This window comes from Pseudogymnoascus verrucosus, assembly GCF_001662655.1.
Source record: "Pseudogymnoascus verrucosus strain UAMH 10579 unplaced genomic scaffold scaffold_9, whole genome shotgun sequence".
Lineage (NCBI taxonomy): Eukaryota > Fungi > Ascomycota > Leotiomycetes > Thelebolales > Thelebolaceae > Pseudogymnoascus > Pseudogymnoascus verrucosus.
Window position 1 is genome coordinate 263,748 of NW_017263660.1, and position 17,752 is coordinate 281,499.

The 17,752-nt window shown below is 51.9% G+C and overlaps 8 protein-coding genes across 8 annotated transcripts; 4 read left to right on the plus strand and 4 right to left on the minus strand.

The window, feature by feature from the left end:
* Positions 1–806: 806 nt before the first annotated feature.
* On the minus strand, positions 807–2,743 carry VE01_02360 (uncharacterized protein). The gene is made up of 3 exons (XM_018271870.2): positions 2,106–2,743; positions 1,191–2,011; positions 807–1,134 (listed from the first exon to the last, which is right to left on the minus strand). Exons 1-3 carry the CDS (start codon positions 2,343–2,345, stop codon positions 1,071–1,073), a joined length of 1,125 nt encoding a protein of 374 aa, XP_018132828.1. The 5' UTR covers positions 2,346–2,743; the 3' UTR covers positions 807–1,070.
* A 2,625-nt stretch (positions 2,744–5,368) lies between these two features.
* On the plus strand, positions 5,369–8,251 carry VE01_02361 (uncharacterized protein). The gene is made up of 4 exons (XM_018271871.2): positions 5,369–5,885; positions 6,056–6,188; positions 6,338–6,873; positions 6,927–8,251. Exons 1-4 carry the CDS (start codon positions 5,849–5,851, stop codon positions 7,487–7,489), a joined length of 1,269 nt encoding a protein of 422 aa, XP_018132829.1. The 5' UTR covers positions 5,369–5,848; the 3' UTR covers positions 7,490–8,251.
* Positions 8,252–8,563: 312 nt separating this feature from the next.
* On the minus strand, positions 8,564–9,020 carry VE01_02362 (uncharacterized protein; the record flags this gene model as incomplete). Its single annotated transcript, XM_018271872.1, has 2 exons — positions 8,564–8,895; positions 8,966–9,020. The coding sequence occupies 2 exons, from the start codon at positions 9,018–9,020 to the stop codon at positions 8,564–8,566; spliced, it is 387 nt and encodes a 128-aa protein (XP_018132826.1).
* A 401-nt stretch (positions 9,021–9,421) lies between these two features.
* On the plus strand, positions 9,422–10,674 carry VE01_02363 (uncharacterized protein). The gene is made up of 5 exons (XM_018271873.2): positions 9,422–9,590; positions 9,773–9,858; positions 9,934–9,957; positions 10,052–10,179; positions 10,256–10,674. The coding sequence occupies exons 1-5, from the start codon at positions 9,533–9,535 to the stop codon at positions 10,431–10,433; spliced, it is 474 nt and encodes a 157-aa protein (XP_018132827.1). The 5' UTR covers positions 9,422–9,532; the 3' UTR covers positions 10,434–10,674.
* VE01_02364 (uncharacterized protein) lies at positions 10,675–12,994 on the plus strand. Its single transcript, XM_018271874.2, has 8 exons — positions 10,675–11,314; positions 11,444–11,477; positions 11,550–11,598; positions 11,658–11,689; positions 11,747–11,857; positions 11,911–11,998; positions 12,049–12,793; positions 12,873–12,994. The coding sequence occupies exons 3-8, from the start codon at positions 11,586–11,588 to the stop codon at positions 12,874–12,876; spliced, it is 993 nt and encodes a 330-aa protein (XP_018132824.1). The 5' UTR covers positions 10,675–11,314; positions 11,444–11,477; positions 11,550–11,585; the 3' UTR covers positions 12,877–12,994.
* TRS33 (Trafficking protein particle complex subunit 33) lies at positions 12,717–14,242 on the minus strand. Its single transcript, XM_018271875.2, has 3 exons — positions 13,753–14,242; positions 13,437–13,644; positions 12,717–13,354 (listed from the first exon to the last, which is right to left on the minus strand). The coding sequence occupies exons 1-3, from the start codon at positions 14,103–14,105 to the stop codon at positions 13,223–13,225; spliced, it is 693 nt and encodes a 230-aa protein (XP_018132825.1). The 5' UTR covers positions 14,106–14,242; the 3' UTR covers positions 12,717–13,222.
* A 123-nt stretch (positions 14,243–14,365) lies between these two features.
* Positions 14,366–16,870, minus strand: SIZ1 (SUMO ligase siz1). Its single transcript, XM_059463437.1, has 7 exons — positions 16,433–16,870; positions 16,125–16,322; positions 16,004–16,072; positions 15,630–15,943; positions 15,411–15,516; positions 15,127–15,352; positions 14,366–15,077 (listed from the first exon to the last, which is right to left on the minus strand). The coding sequence occupies exons 1-7, from the start codon at positions 16,590–16,592 to the stop codon at positions 14,660–14,662; spliced, it is 1,491 nt and encodes a 496-aa protein (XP_059319912.1). The 5' UTR covers positions 16,593–16,870; the 3' UTR covers positions 14,366–14,659.
* Positions 16,871–16,878: 8 nt separating this feature from the next.
* On the plus strand, positions 16,879–17,717 carry VE01_02367 (uncharacterized protein). The gene is made up of 3 exons (XM_018271877.2): positions 16,879–17,146; positions 17,195–17,251; positions 17,303–17,717. Exons 1-3 carry the CDS (start codon positions 16,975–16,977, stop codon positions 17,461–17,463), a joined length of 390 nt encoding a protein of 129 aa, XP_018132823.1. The 5' UTR covers positions 16,879–16,974; the 3' UTR covers positions 17,464–17,717.
* Positions 17,718–17,752: the final 35 nt, after the last annotated feature.

A 17,752-nucleotide genomic window follows, 5' to 3' on the forward strand; every position in this document is an offset into this window, starting at 1 on the left:
GATCTCTCTCGCCAATGTCTGGGATATCTATCTATCTATAGACAGAGACATTGGCAAGGTGTTCTTGTGTCTGGTTGGCGGAGACGAGTGTCGGGCTTTTTCATAGTTTCCTATGTGAGAAGGAAGGGTGGGTTACTTGCGGGTTGTGGTTACTGGCATGCATGGTGAGAGTTGTAGGCTTATATGCGGGAGGGATATGCGTGTTGCGCTCCTCCTCGCCGCAGAACCGCTACCTGAGTCAAGTTCATAATACAATATTATCAACGGCTCTCTTTGTTCATCGTCACAACTGAGAAATGCATAGTTTTGAGCTTATGAGTAAAATTCCCCGTATCCTATCCTACTCTCATCCCACCCCCCATCGTCTATAATACACCCTTCCCCCCCGTTCCCCTCCACCAGGCAGAAAGAGAAAATTTTACACAAAAAAAACAGAAAGGGAGTCGATATATAAACGGAAGAGAATCCCCATCTAGGACCGTTTCCCCGGCCCGTTTGTCTCCTAAACGCCTTTGTTTATGAACGAAAAACACAACACAACACAACACGTAGACCACTACGGTATCCTCGGCATCGAGGGTCGTCGCGGGGTAGTGGTGGTTGTTTCGCTCCCCCCACCAGCCCCCTGCCAAGGCCGCGTGGACGACACGTAGTGTGACCCCACGATCTTTGATCTGGTTTCCCCTCGTCTCCCCTCGCGCTTCCACCGACCGAGGTCTCTGCTTCCCCGCCCCGCCCCGCGTATTGATCTGATATCTTCTTTTTTTCATCCCCAACCGAATCGTTTGGTATCGAATCCCCCCCCCGGCCCCCCAACCGCCTCATAATCCATTCACATGACCCCGCCCGACTCGACTCGCTTCTCAAAAACAAACAATGCCCAAACCCCAGCGACTTGGGTAAGAGGGTCCTGTAGTAAAATAAAATGGAAAAGATGATAATAAAGGAAGAATTATAAACGTGGTAGAATTATGGATTTGGTTGGATTTGAATGGACCTCGCTCATATCCTTTTGGAATAGAGTGTGGAGGCGGTATTTGCATGTTTTTTTGGGTAAAAAAGAAGGGGGTTTAGGCCTTGTTGCTTGAGCCCATGGCGGCGGCTGCCTTGTGCTTGATCATTACGACGGAGTAACTATATTATGTTAGAATTTCCATCTCAATAGTTTAAGGGAGGCAAAGGCAACTTACGAAACAATCCCACCAATAGCAATCAAAACACCCAACACACTCTTATCCCCCACCGCGCGCCCCGAGGTCATCCACCCCAGCGCCACAATCGAGCAAGTCTTCAGATGCCCGACAACCGTCGACGACACCGGCCCAGTCTGCGCAATAATGAAGAATTGCGACATATTGATCAGCGAGGCGAATCCACCGCTCAGAAGGATCAGCATCCAGCGGTTCAGCGGCACCTGGGTCCAGACGGGGAAGGTGTCGATGAAGGGGATTGCGTAGAGGAGCATGAATGAGGAGACCGGGGCCTGGTTGAAGAGCAGCTGCATGGGGTTCATCTGCAGCTTCTTGCAGTAGGAAGCGATCCACACGGTGTACAGAGACGAGGCGAAGATGCCGCTGAAAGCGAAGAAGACGCCGATGCTCGAGGTGGTCTTGACCTTCTCATCCGCAGTGGGCAGGGAATCGTAGTACGACGTGATCCCGACACCGAGGCAGGCGGGGATTAAGGCGTAGATTGCGTTGCGGGGGAGCGTGGCGCGGTAGAGGACGAAGTTCATGAGGGCCACGGTGGGGGTGAGAAGGATGCGGGCGATTTGGTAGAATGTGACGGAGGAGAAGGCGAGGGAGAGGTTGGGCAGGATGACGTTTAGGGACATGGCGACGGCGAGGGGGATGATCTCCTTGATTGCCACGCGGCGAGGGACGAACATGGCGAAGCGCGGGCGCGAGAGAGTGAAGAGCGTGAGCCACGTGATGAAGAAGTGGAAGGAGGCGAAGGTGAGTTGGGCCAGCTTGAGGGAGGGGTCGGAGAAGATGGCTTTGTTGGTGAAGACCTGGGAGAGGGATTGTTAGCTTTGTGTTCGCTCGTGCGGATGTTTTTTTGGGGGTCCAAAGAGTTGTCTCCAGGACGGAGGGGTAAATACGTACAATTCCAATCGTAGCCAAGGTGTTGACAACCATCCATATCACAGCTGCTCTCGCGCTGCTCTTCTCGGGCACATGCTGCTGCTGGGTCGCGGTGGGCAGCAGCTCGGCTCTCTCGATGTCGCTGCCCCCCTCCAGGTCCTCCATGGGCTTGACCTTGATGAAGCTGCCGGATGGGCTGCGTCCGCCGTTCTTCTCATCATCGAAGCGCTCGGCCTCTGACGAGCTTGTCCGGTCCGCCATATCGCGATTGTGTGTGGTGAGGAGTAAAAGGATTCGAAGATGTGTTGCTAGTAGTGTTGACTAGATAGCGGTTGGCGAGGCGTGTGTCTTTCTTCTCGTGTGTCGTGCAGAAAATAAAAGCTAAAAAGAAGAGAAACCACAAGACGAAAGGGCTGAGATAATGAAGCTTTTTTCTTTGTAGAAGATAGAAGAATCAACGACGACCACGAACTCGAATTACTCTTCCTTTCAGGGAACAATAATTGATTCTCGAGATAAGGCAAGGCAAGGCAAAAAAGGGTTGTGTGGTGGTTGGTTTGAATCGTTACCTGCGTCGTAGTTTAGGTGCAAAACACGCTACTACTATCCGGGCGACGGGCGAGAAGGGAGAGGAGTGAGGAGGGAGGAGGGAGACAAAAGTTGGGTTGCCGCTAGACCGGACGCGGTAACTGATCCAAGTAATTAAATTGGGTGCCACCACCGCCAAGAGTTTTGGTACTTGTGTTGGAGTTACTGTAGCTGTACTCGAATATACGTAGGGGAGAGGTATAGAGTGTACTCTTGGTCTGCCGTAGTGGGCAAATAAAAAGAAGGACGGGAAGGGAAATGTGTATTTTAAGCAACTTTACGAGTTTGGGAATGAGCTGATTGGTTGGATGGCTGAAATTATTCTTATTTTACACCCAACAGCTAATCAAAATCACGATGCAAGAGTGGGTGTACATGAACGGGTCAGTATATTTTTCAGCCACAGCCACAGCCCATTTGGACCGTATTAAGATGCCAATGAGGATATGCCAATCTCGATCTCCCAGGCTGATTTAACCACACGTTGCGAATATGAGTGGGTGGGGGGGAAGTGAAGTGGGATATGAGTTGAAGTGGGAAACGGGAAAATGGAAAAAAAGGGAAGGTACATGGGAGAGAGAGGTTATGTACAGGAGGACACTTATCGGTGGGTGGTTTTGGGTGGTTTTGGGTGGACAGATCTTCGAGAGGGAGATTCGTATATCATTTCTTCTTTCTTTTATGGTGGAGGGGGAGAGCGGGATGGTGTAGTTGGTGTAGATGGTGGTATAGGGGGATCTACGGTGAGGATGGGAGGTGAGTGGTGGAAGGTGGGAGGAGAGTAGGGTTATGAGGTATAGTATGGTTTACTATGGCTTGCTATGGTATAGTTGTAGAGTCCGTTTGTATGTATGATACTGCACGTACAGCACATATATTACTTGATACTGTATGGATGTGGTTTTGATGTGCAGAGCAAGCAAGAGAAGAGCAACCTCTCCCATCCCTAAGGCACGACTCAAGACGGTACTACTCCAGAGTTAACTCGAGTAGAAATAGCAGCGTAGTAGTCGCCCACGATAGCGTCACCATCCAAGCTTAATCCAAGGCTTGGTGCATCACTGCGTGTATCGCACCTCCTTCTCTGGCCCCTTATTGCCTTATTCTCGCAGGTACTTGGATCTGTAAATAACCCCCTTCCGGCTTAGATGAGCTGTGGATCATAACTAAGATCATGCTAGAGATTTCGCCACACCGACACCGACACCACACACCATGCTAGCATCGAAGTAGGAGCAACCCACATTACTCAGGTGGGTAGGTAGGGGAAGTAGATTAGTGGGCTGCATCGAGACTTGCATCGAGACTCGTACTGGACTCGTAACGGCTGGCTGGTCGTATGTAACTGGCCCCCTTTTTTTTTGGTCGCGGGTTGTTGTTGGTAGCTGTGTTCTATGGCAATCTGGCGTGTCCTGGTGGTGGGTGGATGTTGGATCCAGTGGTGGTGGTGGTGGTGGTTGGTGTAGCACTCACTGATCCAGTTCAGTGGCTGGAGGGGAGATCGATATGGATCACTGTGACAGCCCCCAGTCCCGCATGCATCAGTGTGGTTGTGAGGTTGTATGCGTGTGTCTGAACTGTTGTAATAGCTGGTAGCTGCACAGTACTGACGATTGTATGTACTGACGATGATCTGTATGTACTGACAATTGCATGTGCTGCTGTCTCTCCCTCTCCAACTGCTGTAGAATACCATCTCACATCTCAGACATCGCAGAACTGCTTCTTCAACCCCCAATCCGGGCATCATCACGTCTTTTTCCAGTACTCTTCCAGAACACCCATACCACCCCCAACCCACGGCCAGAAACGCACGGTGCGGTGGCGTGGAGGAGTGGTCCGTCGCGGCGCCGCCGTACGATGGTTGGTGTCTATACATGGCCACGTTAAGGTACCGTACATATCATTGGAGGAAGGGGGAGAGGGGGAGAGGTACTGGGTACCTGATATCAGCCGGGAGAGTGTGGGATGGGTGTGGTACTTTGAACTTTGGCCTATCTTTGTTATTATTCGGACTAATCTCAGCTATCTCTAACCTCCAACAGTGGATGGAGGGTAGCTTTTATTACTATTCGTGTAGCCCGTTGCAGCCCGTGGTAGACCCGTTGTTGGCCTGGTTATAGTGCCCTGATGGTGGTTGATGGTGGTCGACGGTGGTCAACGGTGTGTTGATAGCGAACTGATAGCGGGTTTATGGCGGGATTATAGTGCCCGATAGCGGTGTGTTGGCCCCCGCTGGCCCCCGTTGGCCTCCGTTGGCCTGGAACCGTTGTTGATTTCTTTCGTCAAACGCACTGGGAACTGACTTGGAAACTGACTAAACCGACTAAACTGACTGTTTCATGTTTCATCAACACACCACACACACACACACATACACATAAACACACATAAACACATAAACACCACACACACACCAACCACCGCCACCACCGTTGCTAAAAGATAATAAATAGTAAATAAATAGTAAAAGCTACATGCATCTCCTCGTAATTTATGCCCTGACCCCTTGTACCTATCTATCTATCTATCTCTTCTCGCCGTCGCCCCTCCCTCCCTCCCACCTTCTTTCTCCCTTACCCACCTCCACTCCCACCTCCTCCTACCCTCTCCCATCTCTCTCCCACAAACCCACCACTACCACTATCCAACCTCCCCCTAACCTCCCCCTAACCTCCTCCTCCTCTCCCTCCCACCTTCCCCCTCACCCCATGCTACCATCACATCCCATCCCACCACCATCCACCATCCACCATCCCATCCCACACCCCCCAACCCCGTACCCGAAATTTAAAAAATAGCTCTGCATTTACCACAATTAGCACGATTACCACAATTAGCACCATCAGAGGCGAGTACCGTATTAAAAAAGCTTCCACCCACTCCAATTGCTCAAAATCACCCCTCCACCTCCACCCCCCCCCCAACACCAACCCACTTTCAGCCACTCACACCACAATAAACCCCCCTCTTCACCGTTCTGTGTGCGTCTATTCGCAATTCCCACCAAAACCCACATTTCACACCACTTCCTGTCCTTGCTCCCTCCTTCCCACTACTCTACTCTCCCTCTCCTCCTTTCTACTCCTACATCTGGCCCGCATATATATACACAATATCCTCACTTCTCATCTACGACTCGACTCTCCTTGTACATCTCCGCGCCAGCTATCATCATGCCTAGCCCACCTACATACTCCAGGACTGCCTCCTGTAAGTTTTGTTTTCTAACTTCTCCCCCCCCTCCCCCAAAAATCACCAGATTGTTTACCCCCCTCTCCTTCTTTTGCCCCCCCCACCGCCCACGAAACTATTTCGTGCGAATTGCATGTGCGCGGTGTGTCGTTACAAATATTAGAGTGCTGACCTGACCGTTGCTGCAGCTGCCGCGGGCGAGAACCCTTTCCTTGAGGACCTCCCCGTCTGGAAGAGAGCGCCTGTTCTCATCGGTTCGACCAAGTTCGAGCCGCTCCCAGATGTCAAGAACATCATGATCACTGGTGGCGCTGGCTTCATGTAAGATAAAACCCACAATCTCTTTTATTTTCAAACACACGGGCCCCCCTACCCCTCCCCTCTCCTCCCCCACCAAAAACATGAGAAAGAAGAAGAAGAAGAAGAAGAAGAAGAAGACGAACCTCAAGCTAATATTTCACTTTCCTCAGCGCATGCTGGTTGGTACGACACTTGACCCTCACATACCCCGACGCATACAACATTGTCTCCTTCGACAAGCTCGACTACTGCGCATCGCTCAACAACACCCGCGCCCTCAATGACAAGAGGAACTTCTCCTTCTACCAGGGCGACATCACCAACCCCTCCGAGGTGATGGACTGCCTCGAGCGCCACAACATCGACACCATCTTCCACTTCGCCGCGCAGTCGCACGTCGACCTGAGCTTCGGTAACTCGTACGGGTTCACCCACACCAACGTCTACGGCACCCACGTGCTGCTCGAGTCCGCCAAGAAGGTCGGCATCAAGCGCTTCATCCACATCTCCACCGATGAGGTCTACGGTGAGGTTGAGGACGAGGATGATGACCTCCTCGAGACCAGCATCCTCGCCCCCACCAACCCCTACGCCGCCTCCAAGGCCGCCGCAGAGATGTTGGTGCACTCTTACCAGAAGAGCTTCAAGCTCCCCGTCATCATCGTCCGCAGCAACAACGTCTACGGCCCCCACCAGTTCCCCGAGAGTACGTTCCCCCCGCAATCCCCTCCTCGCACATCCCACTAACACCCCTCCCAGAGGTCATCCCCAAATTCACCTGCCTCCTGAACCGCGGCGAGCCCGTCGTCCTCCACGGCGACGGTTCCCCAACCCGCCGCTACCTCTTCGCCGGCGACGCCGCCGACGCCTTTGACACCATCCTCCACAAGGGCCACATCGGGCAGATCTACAACGTCGGCTCCTACGACGAGATCTCCAACCTGTCCCTCTGCTCCAAGCTCCTCGCCTACCTCGAGATCCCGCACAAGACCCAGGAGGAGCTGCACACCTGGATCAAGCACACTCACGACCGTCCCTTCAACGATCGCCGCTACGCCGTCGATGGGACCAAGCTGCGTAACCTCGGATGGGACCAGAAGACCTCGTTCGAGAAGGGAGTTGGGATTACTGTGCAGTGGTACAAGGCTTTCGGTGAGGAGTGGTGGGGTGATATCACTAAGGTCCTTACTCCGTTCCCGGAGGTCGAGAACAAGAAGGTCATTGCTGCGAGGGATGTGGTGGTGGATAACATTGAGGGAGATATGGTCGTTGATAAGAACGATGATATGACCCTCAAGCAGGTCAACGGCGCAAAGGCCTAGATTTTTTAAAATAATCTAGACCACCCACCCCCTCCCTTGGGCGGGCGGCTCCGCGGTCTTTCTCGCGGTCTATGCAGTTTGCTTTTATTCTGGGAGCGGGATCTGCGAAGACGGGGATGCTTGCGGTGCGGGCGCGTTGTGTGTGCATTTTGTTTGTGAAAGCGATGGGAGAGAAGCATAGATAGTTGGTCTTTTTATGTCCCCCCCTTACCTTGGCACGCCCACATGCGAGAGAGATTAGACCGAGAGAAGGGTTGAGATGGAGAGACAGGATAAAAAAGGGGACCCCTTATTTTACAGATTGTGGGAAAGGAATAAAAAAACATAGAATCTTTGATTTTGTTTTGCGAAGGGGGGATTTGGGGATTTGTTGTTGTCAGATCTGCGACGTCGCCTTCAGTTTAATTTTTAACGTTTTTTTGATGCCTTTCTTGCCCTGTTTGATGTTCTGGTTTTGAGTCGTCTCCCCGTGCCTCTTGTCCATTTAAAATAGTAGTAGAACTGGACTTGGGAGCTTCGCCTGTTTGGATTTTTATTTGGTCTTTGCATGGCAAGCTCGAGAGTGAGCGGGCAACAATACATGAGTTTATTTTGGAAATGGCTCATTCAAGCTGATGGGTTTGACGAGTTTAATGTGATATCGTTGAATAGTTCTGTGAAGTGGATTTTAAGTGATGATGTGAGAGTGATGCAGCAAATAGCTTCGTTTCCTTATATATGACAGGTCATACCCCGTTACACAGCAGATAACCATAACCACAGCCTTATATCCTCAGCATCACTTAAGATATAACACTTTCACATCTATCACTGCACGGCATGATATTCTGTAGTATATGCAACTCCCGCTGTATTATAGCACGCATATAAACCCCCCAATTGCTAACGCAAACTGTCGTACACTTTGATCTCCCTCTCCCTCGCTGAGCCACCATAACAAATATCCGGCCGGCTTGCCTCTTACAAACAAACAAAAAAAGGAAAATAAGAGAGTGTATATCCCACGCCGCTTGCGGCTCCCAAATCAACCCCCAAAACGCCTTTTCTCCCTCCAATCCATCCCCTCCCCCCTCCTCACGAAAAACTAACAAACTTCGGATCCCTCGGCCTCCCATCCCTCCCAATCCCCTCCCGTTCCAACATCCGCTCCATATACACCCGTCTCGCCTCATCGAACCCCATCCCCCTCCTCCACCACGTCCCCCGCATAATCCCCATTATCTCTGTTTTCGCTGCGTCGTCGAGCCCAGACCGGCTGTCGAGAGAATTGATGTTGGCGCTGAGGTCGAAGGTGGAACTGCTGAGGCCGGATTCGGCGTCCGAGAGGAAAGAGGGGAGGGGGATGTAGCGGGGCGTGGGGAGGGAGGTGAGGAGGGGGAGCCAGGAAGAGCGGGTGAGGATGGCTGCTGGGGGGGTGTGTTAGTGACGGCGGGGGAATGGGGAGGGGGAGGGGGAGGGGGAGGGAGGGGGACGAACCGGTGGCGATGGCGAGGAAGAGGAAGAGTGTTGAGTAGAGGATGTAATACCCCATTGTCGCAGCTGCTCGTCGCGGCTCGGTCGGTGTTGTGAGTTTATATGACCGTCGTCGGCCGGTTCGGTCGGTTCAACAGCGCCGATTGCTATGAAGCAATGTAGTTGTATCGGTATGAGGACAAAAGAAAGGTATATGCCCTCGTAGTCCCGGTTATAAGGACATCAGAAAACTAGCTGGTGGGCATGAAGGAATGGCGTTTCAGTCAGAACTGCAAGACACGAACGCCTCCATCCGGTAGATGCGTAACCCACGTATCTCGTAACCACCCCACGTGACTACTGGTAGCGTCATCATCTTCGGGGCGCAGAGTAGCAGGGATTAGGGAATTTCTCGCTTGTAACCGGGCTAGCGGGAAAACGATGCACCGATTGGCTGGGAACGCACACAGTTGGGCAATTATTCAATATTGATTGTTCGGAAAGAGGTACTGGGTTGAAAGTCGTCCTTCTGAAGTTCTTGAAGTCTTTGAATCCGCAAATCGACCAATTCGAAAATCACCTCCGCCAACCATGTCTTCCGCATACTACTCGCCGCTCGTCAGCGATGACTTGATCTGGGAGGTTGCTCGTATGTTTTTCCCCGAATGAATGAAATGTTCCTGGAGGAGGGGAGGGGGGAGGGAGGTGCTGTCCGCTTGAGGGAGGGAGGGAGGGGGATTGGCGGACGGCGGACAGGACAGGACAAGACAGGACAGGATGGAATGGAATGAATATGTGTATATTGAATGGAGGCTGATTGAATGCGAACAGGCAGCCAGAACGCGTACATCGTCAAGCGCAAGGGTGTCCAGTTCTCGCGCGACCCGCTGAACTTGGTTAACCTTCACTCCCGCAAGGTAAGCTCTCATCGCAGCTACGGCTTCAACATGGAAGAAAAGAAAGAAGGAGAGATGCTAACTACTGTTCTCTAGCACGGCGGCTTTGTCAACACCAAGGTATGCGCGAATGCACTTCTCTCACTACGGCGATGACGAGGATCGAGAGAGGAGGAAGATACAGGATGGGATGACGTTTACTGATACGAGACAGGCTGTTGGCATCGCACCCGCTGAGGGCGATAAGGGAGGTGTGACTCTCATCACCAAGAAGGCCGGAAACGCACAGCGCCCTTCTGCTGCCACCTCGACCACCATCAACGGCAGCAAGTCCAACCGCAAGTGAGTCTACCACCGCCCTTCTTCCCCCATGCCATCGCATCCCAAGCAAGAGAGCAGAAGCTAATGACAACACCAGGACCTACAAGAGCGTCGCCAACACCGTCGCCAAGGGCTACAGAGGTGACCTCCGCGCCACCGCCGTTGCCCGCGCCTCCGCCATCCGCAAGTCGCAGCGCGCCGTCAAGGAGCGCCCAGTGAGCGCACCGCGTGGTGTCAAGGCCAAGAAGGCCGCCGCTGCTGCTGAGGAGAACTAGAGGAAAGAAGGGAGAAGTTGACCCATGAAGTGACGTCTTACTGGGAGCGGAGGGGTGGGGGGTTTCGTAGGGAAACTCTTATCATCAAATGCAAAGAATTTGTTCTCCTGGACGGGATTTTTTGTTCTGGTTGTAGGGATGATTTATCTTGTGTCATGGCTTTTGAACTGTGTAGGGGGGAGCGACCGATTGCATTTTCTGCCGGGGTTTTGTCATGGTTATGACGCCTGGGAGGGGTGGGATGGGGAGGGCTAGCTCGGCTGTAGCGAAATATGAGCAACTGGAATGAAATCCAGGCGTTTGCTAAAGATTGCTTTGCTTGCTGTGATGGGGGAGGTGAATGCGTGGTATTCTGTATTGTGACGCTATGATGCTGCGAGGCTACTGGTGAATAGGTTGCCTTCCTCGTTCCTCTCCTTGTGAGGTTCGTCTCTTTGGCTCAATTTTTGGCTGACTGATATGGCAATTAGGCTCTGTTTCCGAGCAACTGACATGACAATTATAGTCTTCAGTAACTGAGAGCCTCTATTTTAATTACAGCACGATGCTGCGAGGCTATGAAGTACTGGTGAATAAATCAGCCTCCCTCCTTCCCATCTGCCATGTGAACTCCCGAACTGGGTCGGCGAAAGCCTCCGTCAACCAACCAGCACCGTCCGATCCCGCCCGAGAGAGCCTCGGAACATGACGTGAGGCTATTTATGCGGGGATGGATGCGGAATGTGATTCTAAAAAGGCATCTAGTGAGAAATTCCACGATTTATATATGAACACTCCCGCCTCCCACAATCCGGAGCGCGATTTTCTAGCTAATTCTCATCACGTTATTCATACTCAAACATCAACCCCCCCACCCCGCCCAATCACCACTCGCTAAATAGGTAAGGGAAACCCCGCGATATCGCGCGCTTGGCATTTGGGGATGGGAAGTGCGGAAGTGTTGAGAACAGCTTGACTTTATCCATATTTTGACACGAGAAATTTCTGACACCTTTTCGATTCTTATTTAGATCTTAAGAAAGATCTGTTCCATACGCAAATCTTGTATGTGTTGGCCCTTGATGGATGCAGAGCTCTTGGAAATGCGCATCGACTGACAAATTACCCCGCCATCAGATTCATCTCCGCACTCAATCAACCCAAACCGCAATCATGGTTAAAGCTGGTAAGCCACTGAGATAATACCCTGAGCTGCTGAGGAATATATCACTAACTCTCCTGTAGTTGTCGCCGGTGCCTCTGGTGGAATTGGACAGGTATTACGACGTTAACCAGCCGTTGAGAGAGTCAATCGCTGACACAGACCCATTTAGCCGCTGTCCCTCCTCCTCAAGCTCAGCCCTCTCATCGATGAGCTCGCCCTCTACGATGTTGTCAACACCCCAGGTGTTGCTGCCGATCTCTCCCACATCTCCTCCAAGGCCGTACGTAGAAGAATCAGAAGTCCTTGCCATACAAATGCTCACAAATATCACAGAAGATCACCGGCTACCTGCCAAAGGATGACGGCGCGAAGCTCGCCTTCCAGAACGCAGACATCATTGTCATCCCCGCTGGCATTCCCCGTAAGCACCATCTTCCATGCAGCTCTAGAACCATGCTAACAACCCTCAAGGCAAGCCAGGAATGACCCGTGATGATCTCTTCAACATCAACGCCGGTATCGTCAAGGGCCTCATCGAGGTCATCGCCGATGTCGCCCCCAAAGCCTTCATCCTCATCATCTCCAACCCCGTCAACTCCACCGTCCCCATCGCCGCCGAGGTCCTGAAGGCCAAGGGCGTCTTCAACCCCCAGCGCCTCTTCGGCGTCACTACCCTCGACGTCGTCCGCGCCGAGACCTTCGTCGCCGAGATCACTGGCGCCAAGAACCCCCAGGAGACCACCATCCCCGTCATCGGTGGCCACTCCGGCGAGACCATCGTCCCCCTCTTCAGCCAGGCCAAGCCCTCCGTCTCCATCCCGGCCGACAAGCTCGCCGCCCTCGTCAACCGCGTCCAGTTCGGTGGTGATGAGGTCGTCAAGGCCAAGGACGGTGCTGGCTCTGCCACCCTCTCCATGGCTTACGCCGGTTTCCGCTTCGCTGAGAAGGTCCTCCGCGCTGCTGCTGGCGAGAAGAACATCGTTGAGCCAACCTTTGTCAACCTTGCCGTTCCAGGCGGTGACGCCATCAAGGCTGCTGTCGGTGGACTCGAGTTCTTCTCCGTCCCCGTTGAGCTTGGCCCCAACGGTGCCGAGAAGGCCCAGAACCCCCTCGCCTCGCTGGACGACAACGAGAAGACCCTCCTTAAGGCTGCTGTTGAGGGCCTTAAGGGTAACATCGAGAAGGGTGTTACCTTCGCCCACAACCCTCCCCAAAAGTGATTAATCTCCCCCTCGCTCCATCTCTCAGTTTGTCGTTTTGTGGGTTAGAATCATCACTAATTGGCCTTTGCGTAGGTAGATTGTGATTTAATCCTCTCAGCCGCGCTTTGCACTATGATCAATGAAGCCTTTTGAGCAAGATACATGACCAGTTTAACGATTTTGAGGGAATATAAAAAGTAAACATGACGAGCCCCATACGATGAGTTCACATGAATATGCAGCTCTTGGTGAATAGTGTAAAAATATGTCCCATTTCAGGCAATGTGATATGCCATTCCCAACGCCAGTGTATGCCGCTAAACCGCTGTGACGAAAAACCAACCCGAAGCAGTCTACTCAACACCTGCCTGCCCTCCTTAGTTCCATATTGTTCCATATAGTCTATCCTCCCTCGTCCCGGCATATGCACATGCAGCTATCCATCAAGGATTCACAGTGATAGACTTAATCTGGAACGTCGCCCCCGGTAGCTCCGATGTCTCTGCCTGCACCGTCGCATTTATCCCCATACTCGCCAGGGCGCCTCTAATAATACCGCATGGAAACCACAGGAACTATAATTCAGGCACACATGTCAGCCAAACCTGTCTCTTTCTCGCCATTGAGGATGTGGACGCCAGGGGAAGGATTCCATACCGGTTGCGCGCGCACAACAGCCTGTCCACCAGCCTCAGTGCTCATCCGCGAGAACGGCCGGAACGCATTATCAGTCAAGACATAAACCCCGCGGTGGTTAGTCTTAAGGTTATCAATCTGCTTTCGAAAGACCAGCATCCACAGGTCCTTGCAAAGGAACTTAATCACATCAAGCGTATCCGTAAACCGTGGCCTATCAGTCGAGAACCTGCGCCTCACCCATTAGCCCATGCACACTCCCGTCACCCGGCTTTATCTAGCTCCAGCACCACGACTCTCCTGAGACAGAACCAAAAGCCGGGGGGGGACCACGAACCTCTCAACCATGCCCTGCCCAACGCGATATCCCAGCGTCTCGAGCCTATAAAACACCGCATCCCGCTCCTCATCCTCATCCATCCTGCTCCCCCTCAGCGCGCCCGTCCCCGCCGTCCCCGCCGTCCCCGCCGCCTTGGTGCTCACGCTGCCCCCCTTCGCAGCAGCGAGCGCCTTGACCTCATCCTCGGGGAGCCCGGCGACGCCGTCGCGCTTGACGCTGTCGATGTCGTGGGCGAGGCGGTAGGCGAGCGGGACGAGCTCGATGAGGAGGAAGTCGAGGCAGGAGCTGCTGAGGAAGGTGGCGGAGGGGTCGCCGGCGTTGTAGGGCGGTTGCGGGCTTTCGAAGGACATGGTAAGTGTGATTTGGATGTGGGTTATTGCATGGGGTGGTTTTTGGTTTCGTGTGGGGTGTGGAGGGGGTGGTGATTGCGGGTTGATGGGATGTGGTGGTTGTGGTGGGAAGGGTGTAAGGCTGTGGATATTTGGAGGTTCCGAGTTGACGGCCGGAGCCTCGCCGGGCTCTACCGAGATGGACAATTTATACCACGCGTTAAGGGGCAATTAGGGGGGGTTAATCACTGCGGTTTACATGTGCATATAATAGATCAAATGTTTTGATATTTAGCAATACGAGAGAATATGATGGGCCCTCGAGCTAGCAACAATGAGAGTTGCAAAGACGAACCAATATCATCTAACATAGTGCCGCAAAACGCCCCTCCCAACCCAGACCGCCATCTCCTGTCCTCCAGAACGCCCAGGGAAATCCCTCCGTCGCTAATGCTATGTAGTCATTATTGTACACGCCAATGATAAAATGAGAGAAAATATCGAATCCATCGCAGTCCCCATGAACTGCCTTATATCCACTAGCCAACCAACGTCACAGGCAGAAGTAAATCCTCCTAGGACCGACCTGGCGTCGCGTAGTGTGGGACCTGCGTTGCGCCAAAGGCTGCGGTGCTCTGTCGCTTTGGTGCCCTTGAGATAGGTTCGTCGTCTTCATCGCTCAGCGTGAGGTCAATGACTGATGATGCGGGGCGCTTGTTGGACGGTCTGGGGGCGCTCATTGCAGTGGATGGCTCCCGCGAGTATAGTGAAGTTGGAGGAGTGCTTGCAGAGGTGCCTGGAGTGCTGTGGTTTCTGATAGATAGGAATTTGGAGTCCTTGATTTCGATAATATCGTCATCGCCTTCGATATCGAAGTCCTGGTTTCCTCTTGACGGTGAAGGGGTTCTGGTGTTGGTGGACCATTTTCCATCGGGTTCTATGGTGACCTGGTCTACCGATCGCGGAGTATTTGTTATAATATCTCTCACATAACTATACATACGTTAGTCGGGGATGGAGGTCAAGGAAGTGAAATTCATACTCATCCACAGCCAGAGTCTCAAAAGTGGCCGAGTTGTTGCAAATCGGGCACAGCCAAGTCGGTCCCTGCTCTTGAAGTTGCAAGTATGATGTTGCATCAAAACATTGGTTATGCCGGCATGCTGTTGAGCGGCATGGCAAGTCCATTCTCAGAGTGGACAAGGGACACTTCAGAGAGAGAACTGTAGATGTAGCCACAATGTCTGGATCCGCTGCTTTGGAGACCACTGATGGGTATAACGTTAGTATCTGTATGATAAGATACAGACGTCACTCAGAACTCACTTTCGTTGATAACCGACTCTTTGGATAGCTTCTTTCCATTTTCGATTTTCTTCCGCAGTTCCTCAACTGCAACGGTTTTGACGACGGAAACCATGAAGTAGAAGGTCTGGGTTGGATGTTAGCAAAGGGAAGTGGCCGAGCTGGGCGTGAATAATAGCATAAAGTTGAATAGCGGCTGGAGTCGCTTGGATAGCTGGCTCTAGAAAGGTCGGAACTTGCCTTTGTCGTTAATGCATAAGTCATTTCAATTTTGTTCGGGTATTGTGATGGTTTCAGTCGAAGGTATGGGGTCAAGTCAACAGGTCGTGTAGATCCTGGCTTGTTCTTCAACCCTCGCAGATTCGCCTTGACATCCCCGCCATTAACCTTAATCTCAGACTGATGCGGAAATGAAATATCTTGTCTCATGGTCCCCGGATCGCTCGAACAGAACGCCATGACTCTCAAGGACTTGTCTGTTTCTATTTGTCCTAGAATCGGCCAGTTTTGTGCTTGCACAGATATCTCAACATTATTTCTATGGGCTGCCATAGCTTTCAGATTAGAATTTCATCAGCATCGTAAGTTATTCATGGGGACCGATCCAAACTAACCCGGACACGTCTTCACGTCGCCGATTTGCCGCTGGAGGGTGTAGAAGGGGCTCGGCTTGAAATCGAGAACTGTGCACTCAATCAGCAACACCCCCATTTCCACAAGGGTGGGATCACCAACCTGGCTGTGTGCCCATACCATTTGCCATGTATCTAGGTGCCTGTATTCCAGGCGCTGGTCGTGGCGATGGAGCTGCAGGTGAGGACGAGTATGGAGCGTAACCACCATTCGGAAATAAGGCGTCCTCCGGATTGGAGAGCAAACTCTTGATGTTATTAAACTTTACAACGTTGCCTTCAGCAACATACTTTTCAATATCTACAGAGCGATAGTGTTAGCGCTAGTTGTATGCGGGGGTTCAAGTAGATATGTGGCGTGTATGAGTGAATATCCGTATTGTTTCGGGAAGGAATGAAACGCCAACTGACTGTCTTGTATTCGCTGTTGCATGATAGCTTTAACAGCTCCAGCGCAAGGAATCCTCTCCGACTTGCAAATAGCAGTGAGGTATTTGTTGAGCATGCGTGGGCCTTTCAGGATCCGGATGAGAGGGACCGGATCCAGATTCCCTCCACCCATCGAGGCCATGCTCAGATGTTGGTGAAGCTACCGGAATGAATGAGAATAATTTCCACCATCAAATCTTTGTCTGTAACATTTGAATCAGAACAGGCGATACGAAAGCTCCGCTTGCTGCCCAGGGCAGAAGAAATAGGAATTGCCCAGTATGATGCGATTCCGGTGAGTGAAATTTGGCACGACCGCGTCCCTCGTTATCGCGATGCGACTGGGGGAAGGCGGTGGCAGAATCGAAGCGCCGCTAGCTAAAAGTTTATCGAAATGTGGGATGCGGGCGAGAATCTATGCAGGCTTGCATAAACTTCAAATCACTGTTAGCATCTCCTCAGATCGACCCCGAAAGAAAAAATACCACTATTTTTACCGTCGAATCACTCAGTTTATATAAATCATGGCAAAAGGCGCTCGTGCAAGTTCGATCAAGGCGAACAACGTTGCATTGAAGACCAAGGTTTTCGGTCCCATTGAGACCGCCAGAACAGAGAGGTTGTCAGCAAAGTTGCTCGCATTGGCAGCAGCACCGCGCCCTTCCGCACAGAAAGATGTTACGATGGATGTAGAGGGTAAGTCAGCATATGTTTCTGTCGAGTTCATGCTAACCTCACTCATAGATGCTGCCGCTCCAGCTCCTCTCAAAAGCGCTCTCAAAGTAACGAAGCAAGCCGACGGTAAGTCACTGCTACATTTACAACAATATATTTACTAATTTATTCCCTCAGATATGGAAGTTGATAAGGATACTACGCAAGCACCAGCAATCTCGAAACCCAGCAGCGGGCGCATCGAGAAGAAGAGAAGCGCACGCTCCAGATCGTCTGGTATCGTCTTCCCGAAGTACAAGAACGGCAAGAAGGTCGGCACGAAGAGCCGGAAGAAGTAGGTCAATGTCAGAGGAATTTTTGATTTCATCGAGCATGGCGTAGGAAGGCTTTTGCAGGGCGAACAACGGCGTTATGTATATAGGGTGGCATTCCCAAGATAAGAGTTTCTTAAAAAATGACCGATTGCCGATCAGGAGCAACACAGTGGTTGGCTTGCGGGGATTAATCTTCAAAATAAACAGTTATATCGAGCACACTTCTGGCTAACTGTTATGATAATTTGGTTTCTTCCGCAGTATGATTCCTGTAATAGGGCTTGGCCAGAGTTGATTGTAGACGTATTTAGTT

Excerpts from the sequence above, each read along its gene's own strand:
- VE01_02360 (XM_018271870.2), bottom strand. The coding sequence starts at position 2,345 with ATGGCGGACCGGACAAGCTCGTCAGAGGCCGAGCGCTTCGATGATGAG. Across the intron at positions 2,012-2,105 it reads CCTTGGCTACGATTGGAATT|GTCTTCACCAACAAAGCCAT; the intron begins GTACGTATTTAC and ends TCCCTCTCCCAG. Across the intron at positions 1,135-1,190 it reads GCTATTGGTGGGATTGTTTC|TTACTCCGTCGTAATGATCA; the intron begins GTAAGTTGCCTT and ends AACATAATATAG.
- VE01_02361 (XM_018271871.2), top strand. The coding sequence starts at position 5,849 with ATGCCTAGCCCACCTACATACTCCAGGACTGCCTCCT. Across the intron at positions 5,886-6,055 it reads ATACTCCAGGACTGCCTCCT|CTGCCGCGGGCGAGAACCCT; the intron begins GTAAGTTTTGTT and ends CCGTTGCTGCAG. Across the intron at positions 6,874-6,926 it reads CCCCCACCAGTTCCCCGAGA|AGGTCATCCCCAAATTCACC; the intron begins GTACGTTCCCCC and ends CACCCCTCCCAG.
- VE01_02363 (XM_018271873.2), top strand. The coding sequence starts at position 9,533 with ATGTCTTCCGCATACTACTCGCCGCTCGTCAGCGATGACTTGATCTGG. Across the intron at positions 9,958-10,051 it reads GCGGCTTTGTCAACACCAAG|GCTGTTGGCATCGCACCCGC; the intron begins GTATGCGCGAAT and ends GATACGAGACAG. Across the intron at positions 10,180-10,255 it reads GGCAGCAAGTCCAACCGCAA|GACCTACAAGAGCGTCGCCA; the intron begins GTGAGTCTACCA and ends TGACAACACCAG.
- VE01_02364 (XM_018271874.2), top strand. Across the intron at positions 11,690-11,746 it reads CCTCTGGTGGAATTGGACAG|CCGCTGTCCCTCCTCCTCAA; the intron begins GTATTACGACGT and ends AGACCCATTTAG. Across the intron at positions 11,999-12,048 it reads CATCCCCGCTGGCATTCCCC|GCAAGCCAGGAATGACCCGT; the intron begins GTAAGCACCATC and ends ACAACCCTCAAG.
- TRS33 (XM_018271875.2), bottom strand. The coding sequence starts at position 14,105 with ATGTCCTTCGAAAGCCCGCAACCGCCCTACAACGCCGGCGACCCCTCC. Across the intron at positions 13,645-13,752 it reads GGGCAGGGCATGGTTGAGAG|GTTCTCGACTGATAGGCCAC; the intron begins GTTCGTGGTCCC and ends GGTGAGGCGCAG. Across the intron at positions 13,355-13,436 it reads CTGTTGTGCGCGCGCAACCG|TTCCTGTGGTTTCCATGCGG; the intron begins GTATGGAATCCT and ends CCTGAATTATAG.
- SIZ1 (XM_059463437.1), bottom strand. The coding sequence starts at position 16,592 with ATGGCCTCGATGGGTGGAGGGAATCTGGATCCGGTCCCTCTCATCCGG. Across the intron at positions 16,323-16,432 it reads GCAACAGCGAATACAAGACA|ATATTGAAAAGTATGTTGCT; the intron begins GTCAGTTGGCGT and ends ATCGCTCTGTAG. Across the intron at positions 15,517-15,629 it reads CTTATGCATTAACGACAAAG|ACCTTCTACTTCATGGTTTC; the intron begins GCAAGTTCCGAC and ends CATCCAACCCAG.
- VE01_02367 (XM_018271877.2), top strand. The coding sequence starts at position 16,975 with ATGGCAAAAGGCGCTCGTGCAAGTTCGATCAAGGCGAACAACGTTGCA. Across the intron at positions 17,147-17,194 it reads TGTTACGATGGATGTAGAGG|ATGCTGCCGCTCCAGCTCCT; the intron begins GTAAGTCAGCAT and ends CCTCACTCATAG. Across the intron at positions 17,252-17,302 it reads AGTAACGAAGCAAGCCGACG|ATATGGAAGTTGATAAGGAT; the intron begins GTAAGTCACTGC and ends TTATTCCCTCAG.